The 15,659-nt window shown below is 44.5% G+C and overlaps 1 protein-coding gene across 2 annotated transcripts in view; it reads right to left on the bottom strand.

Annotated features, from left to right (window-relative positions):
* Positions 1 to 15,659, bottom strand: part of LOC120022149 (DENN domain-containing protein 3-like) — a 71,748-nt gene that overhangs the window by 49,739 nt on the left and 6,350 nt on the right. For both annotated transcript variants that reach the window (XM_038966008.1, XM_038966007.1), the window contains exons 7-16: positions 15,333 to 15,452; positions 14,512 to 14,730; positions 13,704 to 13,819; positions 13,109 to 13,264; positions 10,032 to 10,128; positions 9,791 to 9,894; positions 9,144 to 9,328; positions 6,140 to 6,667; positions 3,358 to 3,617; positions 2,366 to 2,536 (exon numbers count right to left, since the gene is read on the bottom strand). In XM_038966008.1, the coding sequence (XP_038821936.1) occupies positions 2,366 to 2,536; positions 3,358 to 3,617; positions 6,140 to 6,667; positions 9,144 to 9,328; positions 9,791 to 9,894; positions 10,032 to 10,128; positions 13,109 to 13,264; positions 13,704 to 13,819; positions 14,512 to 14,730; positions 15,333 to 15,452 (1,956 nt within the window). The remainder of the gene's footprint in view (positions 1 to 2,365; positions 2,537 to 3,357; positions 3,618 to 6,139; positions 6,668 to 9,143; positions 9,329 to 9,790; positions 9,895 to 10,031; positions 10,129 to 13,108; positions 13,265 to 13,703; positions 13,820 to 14,511; positions 14,731 to 15,332; positions 15,453 to 15,659) is intronic.

The following is a 15,659-nucleotide window of genomic DNA, read 5'->3' on the forward strand; positions in this document are numbered from 1 at the left end:
TCTCACCCTACTAGAATCCGAAGTCAAATGTCTACTGTTTGCTGATGATCTGGTGCTTCTGTCACCAACCAAGGAGGGCCTACAGCAGCACCTAGATCTTCTGCACAGATTCTGTCAGACCTGGGCCCTGACAGTAAATCTCAGTAAGACCAAAATAATGGTGTTCCAAAAAAGGTCCAGTCACCAGGACCACAAATTCCATCTAGACACCGTTGCCCTAGAGCACACAAAAAACTATACATACCTCGGCCTAAACATCAGCACCACAGGTAACTTCCACAAAGCTGTGAACGATCTGAGAGACAAGGCAAGAAGGGCCTTCTATGCCATCAAAAGGAACATAAATTTCAACATACCAATTAGGATCTGGCTAAAAATACTTGAATCAGTCATAGAGCCCATTGCCCTTTATGGTTGTGAGGTCTGGGGTCCGCTCACCAACCAAGATTTCACAAAATGGGACAAACACCAAATTGAGACTCTGCATGCAGAATTCTGCAAAAATATCCTCCGTGTACAACGTAGAACACCAAATAATGCATGCAGAGCAGAATTAGGCCGATACCCACTAATTATCAAAATCCAGAAAAGAGCCGTTAAATTCTACAACCACCTAAAAGGAAGCGATTCCCAAACCTTCCATAACAAAGCCATCACCTACAGAGAGATGAACCTGGAGAAGAGTCCCCTAAGCAAGCTGGTCCTAGGGCTCTGTTCACAAACACAAACACACCCCACAGAGCCCCAGGACAACAGCACAATTAGACCCAACCAAATCATGAGAAAACAAAAAGATAATTACTTGACACATTGGAAAGAATTAACAAAAAAACAGAGCAAACTAGAATGCTATTTGGCCCTAAACAGAGAGTACACAGTGGCAGAATACCTGACCACTGTGACTGACCCAAACTTAAGGAAAGCTTTGACTATGTACAGACTCAGTGAGCATAGCCTTGCTATTGAGAAAGGCCGCCGTAGGCAGACATGGCTCTCAAGAGAAGACAGGCTATGTGCACACTGCCCACAAAATGAGGTGGAAACTGAGCTGCACTTCCTAACCTCCTGCCCAATGTATGACCATATTAGAGAGACATATTTCCCTCAGATTACACAGATCCACAAAGAATTTGAAAACAAATCCAATTTTGATAAACTCCCATATCTACTGGGTGAAATTCCACAGTGTGCCATCACAGCAGCAAGATTTGTGACCTGTTGCCACAAGAAAAGGGCAACCAGTGAAGAACAAACACCATTGTAAATACAACCCATATTTATGCTTATTTATTTTAACTTGTGTGCTTTAACCATTTGTACATTGTTACAACACTGTATATATATAACATTTGTAATGTCTTTATTGTTTTGAAACTTCTGTATGTGTAATGTTTACTGTTAATTTGTATTGTTTATTTCACTTTTGTATAATATCTACCTCACTTGCTTTGGCAATGTTAACACATGTTTCCCATGCCAATAAAGCCCCTTGAATTGAATTGAATTGAATTGAGAGAGAGAGAGGTAGAGAGAGAGAGAGAGAGAGAGGTAGAGAGAGAGAGAGAGAGAGAGGTAGAGAGAGAGAGAGAGAGAGGTAGAGAGAGAGAGAGAGAGAGGTAGAGAGAGAGAGAGAGAGAGAGAGGTAGAGGTAGAGGTAGAGGTAGAGGTAGAGGTAGAGGTAGAGAGAGAGAGAGAGAGAGAGAGAGAGAGAGAGGTAGAGGTAGAGGTAGAGGTAGAGGTAGAGGTAGAGGTAGAGGTAGAGAGAGAGAGAGAGAGAGAGAGAGAGAGAGAGAGGTAGAGGTAGAGGTAGAGGTAGAGGTAGAGGTAGAGGTAGAGAGAGAGAGAGAGAGAGAGAGAGAGAGAGAGAGAGATTAATGTTCTGATTAATATTGTTGTTGTAGTTGTTGTTAATGGTAATCCCATGTCCACTACTACTGTTATTATTGCTGTTGGTCCCACCATTTATTTATATATAAATATATATATATTTTGTATATATATACATATATATTTGATTTAGATTTTTCGATATGTATACTTTGACAATGTAAGTAATAATGAACTTGCCATGTCAATAAAGTCAATTGAATTGAATTGAATTGAGAGAGAGAGAGATATGGAGAGAGAGAGAGAGGTGGAGAGACTTGTCCCAATTATCTCTCCTTCCTCCCAAAGTGTTAATATGTTCACTTCTATTCACTCATTTGAAAGGAAATGACTGGTAGAATAAAAATTGTAGAAACTCCCACTAGCCCATGTCTCCACCAATCCAATGCTTAGATTTGTGGGAAAAATATGATATTATTGGGACACACCCAGAGACAGGGATTAACAGAAAGTTTAAAGTCACATTTTGACATCCTACCTTGTGGTCGTCGGCCATCTTTCGTCCGGCCCACATCTCCTTAACCATGAGGTGCCAGAGGTCAACCTCTGACTTCAGGTTGACCTCAAACGTCTCCTTCCTCAGGGTGGTCTTGATCTTCAGAGAGGGGATCCTCAGCAGCAGGAAGGGAGCCGAGGAGATCTTCACCTCCTGAGGTACAACAGCCAACTGCTTATTCACTACCTTTTATTTTAGCAGGGAGTCCCATTGAGACCAAGGTCTCCTTTTCAAGAGAGCCCTGCATCTCAACAACTTTGTGCTGTAAAGCCAACTGCTACGGTTGTAAAGACCACTGATCTGGGACCAGGCTTATTTTGTTCACCTAACACCAACTTTGACTTATTCATATTTCTAATAGAATACTTGGTAACACTTTGTATAATGGCACATAATGCTGTGTGAGTGTATCTATAGTGTCTCATGATGCACCCACAGTGCATTGTAACACTAGCTATAAGCAAGCATAACATTAATAGTTATTATAACGGTACATGACATACACTGTGTTAGGGACTAGATCCCGTCATTTACATTAGCTGTTTAATAAAGCATAGATTACCCATCTATAAGCACATCAAACATTACTTTGTCTATTTTATAGCTTAATGTATTTACATTGTAATCTCTATCAAAAAAGTCTAGTATCATGAATGGTATATCACAGAAAGTGTAGTATCATGAATGAGATATGGTATATCACAGAAAGTGTAGTATCATGAATGATATATGGTATATCACAGAAAGTCTAGTATCATGAATGATATATGGTATATCACAGAAAGTCTAGTATCATGAATGATATATGGTATATCACAGAAAGTCTAGTATCATGAATGATATATGGTATATCACAGAAAGTCTAGTATCATGAATGATATATGGTATATCACAGAAAGTCTAGTATCATGAATGATATATGGTATATCACAGAAAGTCTAGTAGGAACGTAGATGCGGAAGGTCGTAACTCACCTCAATGTCTCTGAACTTGGTGACCTCCACGTACCCGGGTCGTCCTACGGTCAGCAGGAACAGCCGTCTCTGGGTCATGGCGATCTTGCCCACGCCGTGGCTGGTCTTGACCGAAGAGGACAGCTTGAAGACACACTCGTTAGCCTCCAGGTGCTCCAGGACTGAGGCCGGCAGGGCCACTTCCTGAGCCTCGGCCTCCGTCTCCTTCCAGAAGGTGTAGAACACGCGAAAGAGCTCTGGATCCACCTGTTTTTGCTGGCCTGCAGGGGGCAGTCTGGAGTTAGGCTTCAACAATTCCTGAAACTGCCAGTTCTTTCTATATTTCAGCAATTTTGCAACCAATAGAGGGGCAGTTTAAACTTACTGTACTTCACAATGATTTCATAAGGTTGCCTCTGGCGGGATTCTAGGATTTCCATTCAAAACAAAAGGCAATAGGTGCGCCCGCGTGGAACAGAGAAGCTAGCAGGGTTGGGGAAGGAGTCACAGGAACAATAATACACAGCCTTGTTTTGGTTGGCTGGTGGAGCAAGTCCATGGTGCGTGGGTTCACTGGGGCTAAATACACACTCCACGTGCACAGTATGACTCCTACTAAACGCACACTCCACGTGCACAGTATGACTCCTACTAAACGCACACTCCACGTGCACAGTATAACTCCTACTAAACACACACTCCACGTGCACAGTATGACTCCTACTAAACGCACACTCCACGTGCACAGTATAACTCCTACTAAACACACACTCCACGTGCACAGTATGACTCCTACTAAACGCACACTCCACGTGCACAGTATGACTCCTACTAAACACACACTCCACGTGCACAGTATAACTCCTACTAAACACACACTCCACGTGCACAGTATGACTCCTACTAAACGCACACTCCACGTGCACAGTATGACTCCTACTAAACACACACTCCACGTGCACAGTATGACTCCTACTAAACACACACTCCACGTGCACAGTATAACTCCTACTAAACACACACTCCACGTGCACAGTATAACTCCTACTAAACACACACTCCACGTGCACAGTATGACTCCTACTAAACACACACTCCACGTGCACAGTATGACTCCTACTAAACACACACTCCACGTGCACAGTATGACTCCTACTAAACGCACACTCCACGTGCACAGTATGACTCCTACTAAACACACACTCCACGTGCACAGTATGACTCCTACTAAACACACACTCCACGTGCACAGTATAACTCCTACTAAACACACACTCCACGTGCACAGTATGACTCCTACTAAACACACACTCCACGTGCACAGTATGACTCCTACTAAACACACACTCCACGTGCACAGTATGACTCCTACTAAACACACACTCCACGTGCACAGTATGACTCCTACTAAACGCACACTCCACGTGCACAGTATGACTCCTACTAAACACACACTCCACGTGCACAGTATAACTCCTATATGAAGAGGTACAAAACACAAGGCAACTCACAGTTCAATGGACCATTGTACGATACAGCCGAGTCACAGTCCTATTTGTAACACAGCCAATAGAACAAATAGGCTGAATTCTATTTTGACATTCAAAACCCAAGACTTCAAGTGAGGAAGTGAAGGAAACGATTAACCAGACTTCAGCACTGAAGGCATGCTACCGTATGTGAGGGTGTGTTTGAAGCTGCACACAGGTTGGGAACCAAACACTAATCTTAAAAGTAATCAGATTTAAGACCTGAGGGGGATAACTTATTAAGCAGAAAAACAAAGGCCAAAGCAGCACACACACAACACACACACACAGCAGGGTTGGCGATGGGCACAGCACACTCTGCAGCCAGGCAGGGCATCATACTATGCTTACCCTCCAGATTGGAATCAAGGTGATATACTGACAGGAAAGAATCCTTCACCGCAGAGTCACCGCCTTGACAACCCAAGCCGCACTAACAACATTCTGATAGGGTGGGGGGGGTGAGATTCAGCGGTGGAAAAAGTATCCAACTGTCATGCTTAAGTAAAAGTAGAGATACCTTCATAGAAAACGACTCAAGTAAAAATGAAAGTCACCCAGTAAAATACTACTTGAGTAAAAGTCTAAAAGTATTTGGTTTTACATATACTTAGGTATCAAAAGTAAAAGTATAAATCATTTAAAATTCCTTATATTATGCAAATCAGACGGCACAATGTTTTCTTGTTTTTTTAACTGACGGATAGCCAGGGGCACACTCCAACATCATTTACAAAATAAGCATGTGTTTATGAGTCTGTCAGATCAGAGGCAGTAGGGATGACCAGGGATGTTCTCTTGATAAGTGTGCGAATTGGACATTTTTCCTGTCCTGCTAAGCATTCAAAATGTAATGAGTACTTTTGGGTGTCAGGGAAAATGAATAGAGTAAAAAGTACATAATTGTCTTTAGGAATGTAGCTAAGTAAAAGTTGTCCAAAATAACAAATGGTTGTCCAAAATAATGACTTTACACCACTGGTAAGATTGAGGGAAATTAAGCAGATTCAATTGACAGATGAATTAGCATGGCCATTCACTACATGTAATAAGGTATTAACACATTAATCACAGGGACTGGGGTGATTACGGAGTAGAGTCTAAGAATTATCAACTGGAGTATGTTCATGATGAGTCCCACACAACAAGGGGTTACCGTAAAAATCAAGACTGACACTAAAACACGTACCTTGGTGAAGACACCCTCCACCAAGAAAGAGACAACCCTCTCTCCTTTATCATTTCTCATCTTTAAGTCTGTGTGACTTCCTTACCCACAGTGAGAGCCTCAAACAGCCGGTGAATGGTCCCCTGGTCCTTGACAATCCCAGACTCCTGCACGTGCCTCACAAAGTCCTCCAACTGCATGTGCTTTTTCGGCAGCTGGAACCGCTTGACAGCTTCGTTGTCATGGCACGCCCGCTCCCTCTCGTGGTCCTTCTTCACTCGACTAATCAGGCGTTTGATCTCGGTTCGGCGGTTAGCTTGTGCCCGTTCCCCATCCTGTAGAGAGTCCACCAGCGCGTTCACGAGCTCGCCAGGGAAGATGTCCGTGTCCGTCTTGTAAAGGGTCTGAAAGTCTTCCAGAGCGTCCAGGCGTTTACCGGCCACGGTGTTCACGAAGCCCCGGAGGTAGTGATAGCAGGCCAGGAGAGAGGAGTCCTCGAAGGCCACCCCGCTGATGGCCTTGTCCAGGAGGGTGATCATCTCCTGGTAGTAATTCTGGACGTAGTGGTAGGCCAGCGGTGGAGGGAACTCAGGAAGCTTGAAGCATCTCACTGGCTTCTGGGGAGACTTCAAACCTATTAGGGTTTGATCACAAAGGTTTCAAGAACTGAGAACATCATTTTTTTTAAAGAGGAAACCTTAAAGCAGTTGGCCAATCGTCCTTGGTTGGTTCTTATAAGGTGGCAAACTCAATAGTAGTGGTCAACTACAACAGGGTTTTTCAACTTAGGTTCTGGGGAATACCCCGTGTGTGCAGGTCTTCACCTCAACCACTAAACACTCATACTAAAACCACTCAATGTTCAGAAATCACAAAAAAGATAACTATTAGCGTCGACAAGTACCGCACACCTGAACCTACAAACTACTGCTGTCCACCTGAACCTACAAACTACCGCTGTCCACCTGAACCTACAACCTACCGCTGTCCACCTGAACCTACAAACTACCGCTGTCCACCTGAACCTACAAACTACCGCTGTCCACCTGAACCTACAAACTACCGCTGTCCACCTGAACCTACAAACTACCGCTGTCCACCTGAACCTACAAACTACCGCTGTCCACCTGAACCTACAAACTACCGCTGTCCACCTGACCCTACAAACTACCGTTTTCCACCTGACCCTACAAACTACCGCTGTCCACCTGAACCTACAAACTACCGTTTTCCACCTGAACCTACCGTTGTCCACCTGAACCTACAACCTACCGCTGTCCACCTGAACCTACAAACTATCGCTGTCCACCTGAACCTACCGTTGTCCACCTGAACCTACAACCTACCGCTGTCCACCTGAACCTACAAACTACCGTTGTCCACCTGAACCTACCGCTGTCCACCTGAACCTAGTTTTCCACCTGAACCTACAAACTACCGTTTTCCACCTGAACCTACAAACTACCGCTGTCCACCTGAACCTACAACCTACCGCTGTCCACCTGAACCTACAACCTACCGCTGTCCACCTGAACCTACAAACTACCGCTGTCCACCTGAACCTACAACCTACCGTTGTCCACCTGAACCTACCGTTGTCCACCTGAACCTACCGCTGTCCACCTGAACCTACAACCTACCGCTGTCCACCTGAACCTACAACCTACCGCTGTCCACCTGAACCTACAACCTACCGCTGTCCACCTGAACCTACAAACTACCGCTGTCCACCTGAACCTACAAACTACCGCTGTCCACCTGAACCTACAAACTACTGCTGTCCACCTGAACCTACAAACTACCGCTGTCCACCTGAACCTACAAACTACCGCTGTCCACCTGAACCTACAACCTACCGCTGTCCACCTGAACCTACAACCTACCGCTGTCCACCTGAACCTACAACCTACCGCTGTCCACCTGAACCTACAACCTACCGCTGTCCACCTGAACCTACAAACTACCGCTGTCCACCTGAACCTACAAACTACCGCTGTCCACCTGAACCTACAAACTACCGTTGTCCACCTGAACCTACCGCTGTCCACCTGAACCTATCGTTGTCCACCTGAACCTACAACCTACCGCTGTCCACCTGAGCCTACAAACTACCGTTGTCCAACAGAACCTACAAACTACCGCTGTCCAACAGAACCTACAAACTACCGCTGTCCACCTGAACCTACAAACTACCGCTGTCCACCTGAACCTACAACCTACCGCTGTCCACCTGAACCTACAACCTACCGCTGTCCACCTGAACCTACAAACTACCGCTGTCCACCTGAACCTACAAACTATCGCTGTCCACCTGAACCTACAACCTACCGCTGTCCACCTGAACCTACAACCTACCGCTGTCCACCTGAACCTACAACCTACCGTTGTCCACCTGAACCTACCGTTGTCCACCTGAACCTACCGCTGTCCACCTGAACCTACAACCTACCGTTGTCCACCTGAACCTACAACCTACCGCTGTCCACCTGAACCTACAAACTACCGTTGTCCAACAGAACCTACAAACTACCGCTGTCCAACAGAACCTACAACCTACCGCTGTCCACCTGAACCTACAACCTACCGCTGTCCACCTGAACCTACAACCTACCGCTGTCCACCTGAACCTACAACCTACCGCTGTCCACCTGAACCTACAAACTACCGCTGTCCACCTGAACCTACAACCTACCGTTGTCCACCTGAACCTACAAACTACCGCTGTCCACCTGAACCTACAAACTACCGCTGTCCACCTGAACCTACAAACTACCGCTGTCCACCTGAACCTACAAACTACCGCTGTCCACCTGAACCTACAACCTACCGTTGTCCACCTGAACCTACCGTTGTCCACCTGAACCTACCGCTGTCCACCTGAACCTACAACCTACCGCTGTCCACCTGAACCTACAACCTACCGCTGTCCACCTGAACCTACAAACTACCGCTGTCCACCTGAACCTACCGTTGTCCACCTGAACCTACAAACTACCGCTGTCCACCTGAACCTACAAACTACCGCTGTCCACCTGAACCTACCGTTGTCCACCTGAACCTACAACCTACCGTTGTCCACCTGAACCTACAAACTACCGCTGTCCACCTACCACTGTCCACCTGCATCTTCTTGAGGGAGTTCTGCATGAGGGGTCCCACCAGGGAGCCCACACCCTCCCCCAGGTTGGGCAGGCTGGCCCCCAGCCTCTTACTGAGCCGGCTCTCTGGGCTGGTGTATTTACGGGCCAGCTCCTGCATGGTGGGCCGCCGCGGAGACTCTGTCATGGACTTCAGCCTGGGGAAGAGGACAGAGGTGTAGGGAGAAGTTTCCCCTAGTTGCTGATCTTAGGTCAGTTTAAAATTTCCCCCACTAATGGTTAAGGTTAGGATTGGGGGATGGGAAGCCAATCCTAGATCTGTACCAAGGGGAAAGTTCACCTTGGAGTTAGGATAGACATCAGAGGAAAGGCTGTGCTTATACCAGGAAGGGACCAACTTAAGATGTGTTTATGAAGGTACAGCAGTGTTTCCAATCCTGGTCCTGAGTACCCAAACGGGTGCACTTTTCTTTTTTGCCGCAGCACTAACACACCTGATTCTAATAAAAGGATTGCTGATGAGTTGATTAGTTGAATCAACGATTTGAAACCAAATTAAAATCCTACTGAAACCCATTGCATTTGCAATAAAGGTCAAAATAAGCTTTACTAGTTTAAAAGGTAAATATTTATGTTAAACTCTTATCTTTCTTTCTCACCTGTAAGCTTCTGTCCGAGTGCTCAGCTCCATGCGTGTGAACGCGTCCATCTTCCTGTTCAGACGATCCCGTAGGAACGAGTGGAAGATGTGTGTGTCCAACACCTGCAAAGAAGACACTACGTTCACGATCAATTGGATCACATGCTGGACAGAAAAAAAAAGTATGAAAAAGTTAAATATGTCCTAAATATTGTAGGTTGAAACAGATGTGCGTGTTCCTGAACAGACTCTAGTTGTACCTTCTTGAAAAATGGCTGGTCTGCTGGTTCTCTAGACCTGAAGAACTCTTCACTGTTGAAGACTCTGTGCTCAAAGTTGAGGTGGTCGTGGACTTCTCTGTGGGGGTGCAGTGGTGGTGGTCGGTGGGGGGGTGAGGTTGAGAGTAATAGTATTGGATTAAGCTTGCCTGTCTTGATATTGAACAGGAAATTGAAGTTGTATTGGTTGTCATAAAGCAGGATTTTGATTCACACTTCAAAGTTTATTCACCGTGTGCACAGGATAGAACAGGTGTCAATCAGTACAGTGGAATTCTTACCGAGAGCTCTTTCCCAACTGTGCAGTGATAATAATATAGACAATAATAGAAAATAGAACACATTTTTTTTTTCTCAATTTAATAGGATAACTAACAGCGTTGTTCACGTTTCTAAATAAATCAATATCCATTTGATAAATCACCAAGCCTTGCTTATATGAGAAATAGGCATCTTTGGTCCAACCCAATATGTATTAACTAGATCAGTGGTTCTTAACCTTGTTGGAGGTACTGAACCCCACCAGTTTCATATGCGCATTCACCGAACCCTTCTTAATTGGAAAAATAAAATATGATTTTTTCAAATTCAAAACATAGGTATATATTTTACTGGTGCACAAAATGAACCGTGCATCAACATCAACACCGTGTGTTCAAAGAACAAAATCATCAAAACATGATTTTCACACAAAAACAAAAACATAATAATGAATATTTACTGCAAATCAGTGTGACTTCTGCTGTTGCCTTTCAGAGACCAGTTCAGAAATGCGCGGCTTCACCTTGGCAAGTGCCACTCTCATGTCATTTTCGCAACAAAGTCTGTTCCTTTTCTTCGTTTTTATGTCCAGCATCCTCGAAAAGGATTGCTCGCAAAGATATGTTGTAACAAACGGTATGAAAATCTCCAGAGCTTTCTTAGCAATAACAGGGTACGTTACCACTTGTTGACACCAAAACGTTGAAAGCGTTGTTGTTCTGAAGAGTTGCTGTTGAACCTGGCTCTGCTGAATTTCAATGATTTCATCGAGGTATTCATCATTGACATCTGTTGTCTCAACACTAAACGTGAACGGCTGTCTCACCCATGCTGGATATGACTCTCTTGTAGGGAAGTATCCGTCGAGAGACTTTGCAAGCTCATCTAAGTGCGTGGCAATTGCTTGCTTCAGTTCCGCGGGTACAGAAATGTCTCCGATTCCAGATACATCTTCGATCTTACTTACACAGTCGTCCAGCAGGGGAAAGTTTGCGAAGTTATCGTTCTCTGTTCGTCGTTTCCATAACGGTAGCTTTTTTTGAAAAGCCTTCAGGTTTTCCTCCGCTTCGATGATGTTGACTCCACCGCCCTGCATCTTTTGATTGAGATGATTGAGAGCTGCGAAGATATCAGCCATGTACGCTAAAATGAGAATGAACTCAGAATTTTTGAAGCAATCTGCATGACAATGTTGGTGCTCTTGCAAAAACCGGGCTAATTCCACACGCACGGCAAAACCACGATTCAGCACCTATCCCCGGGATAACCACCGAACGTTAGAATGGTACAGAAGTACCTCGAATTCCCATTTCTTTACACAGCTCACTGAAGATGCGGTGCCTCAGAGCACTAGTTCGCACATAGTTCACGCATTCCACTACAATTTTTAATACTTCTGTCAGTTTTGGAGGCAAGGTTTTTGTTGCCAACGCATGCCTGTGCAGAATACAATGCGTAACAATGATGTGTGGTGCATCGGCTTTCAATAGCGCACCAAAACCAGACTTTCTTCCCAGCATGACTGGAGCTCCGTCCGAACGAACTGCAGAAACCATATCCCACGAAAGATTGTTGTCTTTGAAGAAGTCATCCACAAGTTTCTTCACATCGGCTGCCTTAGTTGTTGTTGTAAGAGGCTTACAAAATAAAAAATCTTCCTTTATCACGTCGTCTTTCACATAGCGCACGAATACAGCAACCTGGCTTAGATTGGAAACGTGTGTGGTCTCGTCGGGTTGAAGGCTGAATTTTGCCGGGCTTGAAATCAGATCTGCAACTACTTGAGCCAAGATGTCTTTGCTCATGTCCTCTATTCTGTCGCTGATGGTGTCATTTGAAAGAGGAATTTGGGATAACTTAACTTCAGCCTCTTTTCCCAGCATGATATTCGCCATCTTCAACACAGCTGGTTTTATGAGTGTTTCACCAATGGTGTGTGGTTTGCCCTGCTTTGCGATCAGGTAAGCAACTTCGTACGATGCTGTGAGGATCGGTTTGTTGATGGGTACAAAGCCGAGAACAGGCAGAGTAGCCTTTTCATCGAATCTGGCTCTCTTCACCTTGAATTCAGCGAGCGTTGTGTTCTTGTATTTTCCATCTCCATGCAGCTTAAGGAAGTGTTCTCTTAGTTTTGCCGATGCTAGACTAGAATTGCTCAACTTGGCATTGCAAATCATGCAGTTAGGACGCTGACTCCCATCACGTTCCGTTATACATGTGAATCCATATTGTACATATTCGTCCGATCACTTTCTTTTTTTGCTCGACATAGTAAGTATGAAGGGATTAAAATATTAAGAAAGAAATCACAAGACGTACCATCACGACAGTCACAAGTCGACTACTGAGCGCACCAAATTCCCTGCAGCACAGATAGGTCAAGCGATGTAGCGTGATCACCTGCAGCCAATGATGGCCAAGCGGGGCGTGTCATCACGAATCATATGAGTCGGATGTGTGTCTTGACCTCCGCCGAACCCCTGGGGTTCGATCGAACCCAGGTTAAGAACCACTGAACTAGATACTGTATGCTCAGTTTGAGTCTCAACTATCATAGTAACATAAATAAATATAAATTAGATGATAATATTGTAACAAATATGTGATATTATAATACTCATGTACATGTTTTGTCATAGTGAACGACAGTAAACTAAAACACAGTATAGCTAGCTGTCATATGATTTGATGTTAATTTCGGGTTAGCCCAGAACTCAAATATAGCATCATTTGGTCAGATGCTCAGTAACCATTTATGTTTACGTAGTCTGTCCACAAGAGATTGGTTTGATGCTGACCTGAAGATGTTGACGATGAGTTCCAGAGTGATGTTCTGGATGTGTGTGTTGAGTTTCCTCTGCCACTGCCTCCTCTGGGCCCTCTGGTCGTTGACGTCTGTACTGGACCCCAGGTGACACACCTCCAGGTCATAGTGCATCTGGAGACCCTCCGCCCTGCACACGCGCACACACGTGTAAAAATATTCAGAAAACATGTGGAACTCATATTTGCATAAAAACCCCTTCCCCTATTTATAACAATCCATGTTGTTTACAGAGCAGACGGACAGTAGCAATATGATCACATAGGACAGCAAACTAACTGGCTGCATTTACACTGGCAGCCCAATTCTGATCTTTAACCCAATTATTGGAAAATAACCTGATCTGATTGGTCAAAAGACCAGAATTGAGCTGTGTGTGTAAACGTAGCAATCGAGTGTCTTGTCGTCTAGGTCATATTCATTAGGCACCAAACGTAAGAAAAGAGAATGAAACAGGGAGGGACAGCCTGAACTTGTCCAATAAGAAATGTTAATTTCCATTTTCCGTTGCAAAACATTTTGCTACGGCGTGCCCTAATGAACATGTCCCAGATCCTTTCCTGTCCTACCGTGTTAGAAAACACTCTCTGGCCGCCAGCGGGACGTCCGGCAGGTCAACCCCGTCGGACGAGGAAGACGACACGGTGCCATCATCAATATTAACCAGAATCAGATCATCTGTTTCCTGTGAGGACAGGGGAAAGTAAAACACAACACGCTGTCTCTCTTAGAGAACACACTGTAATGGAGGAGAACAACAGACTAGGGTCAAGTCAGGAAGGTCGGCTCAAATGAACTGGACTTTCTGTTAACTTCTGTCCTGTATGTCAGTTAGGACATGATCCGTTATACTATGTAAAAGTAAGTAGAAAATGCTGATAAATGATAAATCATGATAAATCAGTTTATTAAATGATAAATAAATCAGTGATGTGAGGAACATTGCCAGACAGTGCTGGTGCTATTCTTATCGTGGATACCTCTTGTAGGGGTTCAGGTAACAGCCAATGAGAAGAGAAGTTCATTGTCCATTAAAACAGAAATGTGTCTTTATGCACAACCCAACCCCCCCGAAACGCACACAAACCCAGTGGGGCTGGAAGCAACGGGTCAGCAGCAATGCAGCACCCCTGGAGCAATCAGATGGAAAAGTGCCCCGTTCAAGGGCACATAGGCAGGCGATGGTACCCAGGATGATCACAGAAACCCTCCGGTTGCCCGGCTGACTCTGGGATTCAAACCGGCAACCACTTCTTTAACCACTAGGCTATCTTCCGCCCCAGGAAGGGGTCACTATCACTATAACGGTCACTACCTGATCATGCTACAGTATTCTATTCTAGCATGGCCATGTACGCTAGTAATATCCATCCTTACCGCGGCCACCTCTTCATAGTGGTGCAGATGACAGCCCATGAGGTAGGCGGTGGGCGCCATGAGGAAGTCCAGCATCTGGCTTGAGAGGACGGGGACGAAGGGGTGCTGCCACACCAGGGGGTGGATGAAGAGCATCAGGCTCTCTGCCAGCAGGGTGAGCCGGGCCCAGTCACAGGAGAACAGTACTACCCTCTGCTCTGTCAGAAGGCTGGTAATGATCTGATGAGATTCAGGCAGACAGGAGGTCACGTTGATATCGGTCCTGGCTTCAAATACATATGTATTTTATTATTTTGTTATTTAAATACTTATTATAAATACTTATTTTCGGTGTATTTAAGTATTTTCTAATAATGTGTCCCGAATCAACTACTTCTATTGAAAGCATTTTCTAATAATTTCCAATTTATAGGCCTACTATTTGAAAGTATTTTCAAATAGTTATTTCCAAATTTAAAAAAATTAAATACCAAACAAACCTGGTTCAAATTCCCGGGATTATTTAAGCATTTGTATAAATACTGTGTATTTGAGTATTTCCAAATATATTCCAATATTCAACTACCCGTGTTTTTTAAAATAAAATTCTAAATAATTACTTCCAAATTACTTTGAAAGTACTTGAAATATCCTAAATCATATTTGAACCCAGGTCTGATTGATATAGACATGTCTTTTACCATTCCAAACAGAAACATACTGTACATTTGCACATTATCACATTCCCACAGTCTTTTAGTCTCTCTAATTGCATTGAAAGAAAATATAATGTAGTAGGTTAGGCAGTTTTGTGGCAGTATAATCCGTCTGTCTGTCCTCACTTGAAGGAGCTGTCGGGGTCTAAAGCACAGGAAAGGCAGATGGAGGTCGAGGTCAACAGCTGGCCGGTCCTTATCCTCCCGGGAGGGAAGCCCAATCTGGAGAGGCCTCAGACTAAAGACCTGGGAGAGGACAGGCAGAGGAACACAGATAGTTACATTACACTATTTTAATGTTAGTCACTTAACAATACACTACATAAACATACACTAGACTGGGTGGTGCAGAGAGATTGGCAAAATGCCCATGATTGGTTTTACAGTTCATCCTTAACATGATCTCTACTGTTAAATAATGGCAGTAAATCATAGAGGGAGACAAATGGCTCA

The sequence above is a fragment of the Salvelinus namaycush genome, chromosome 27 (genome assembly GCF_016432855.1).
Source record: "Salvelinus namaycush isolate Seneca chromosome 27, SaNama_1.0, whole genome shotgun sequence".
Classification (NCBI taxonomy): domain Eukaryota; kingdom Metazoa; phylum Chordata; class Actinopteri; order Salmoniformes; family Salmonidae; genus Salvelinus; species Salvelinus namaycush.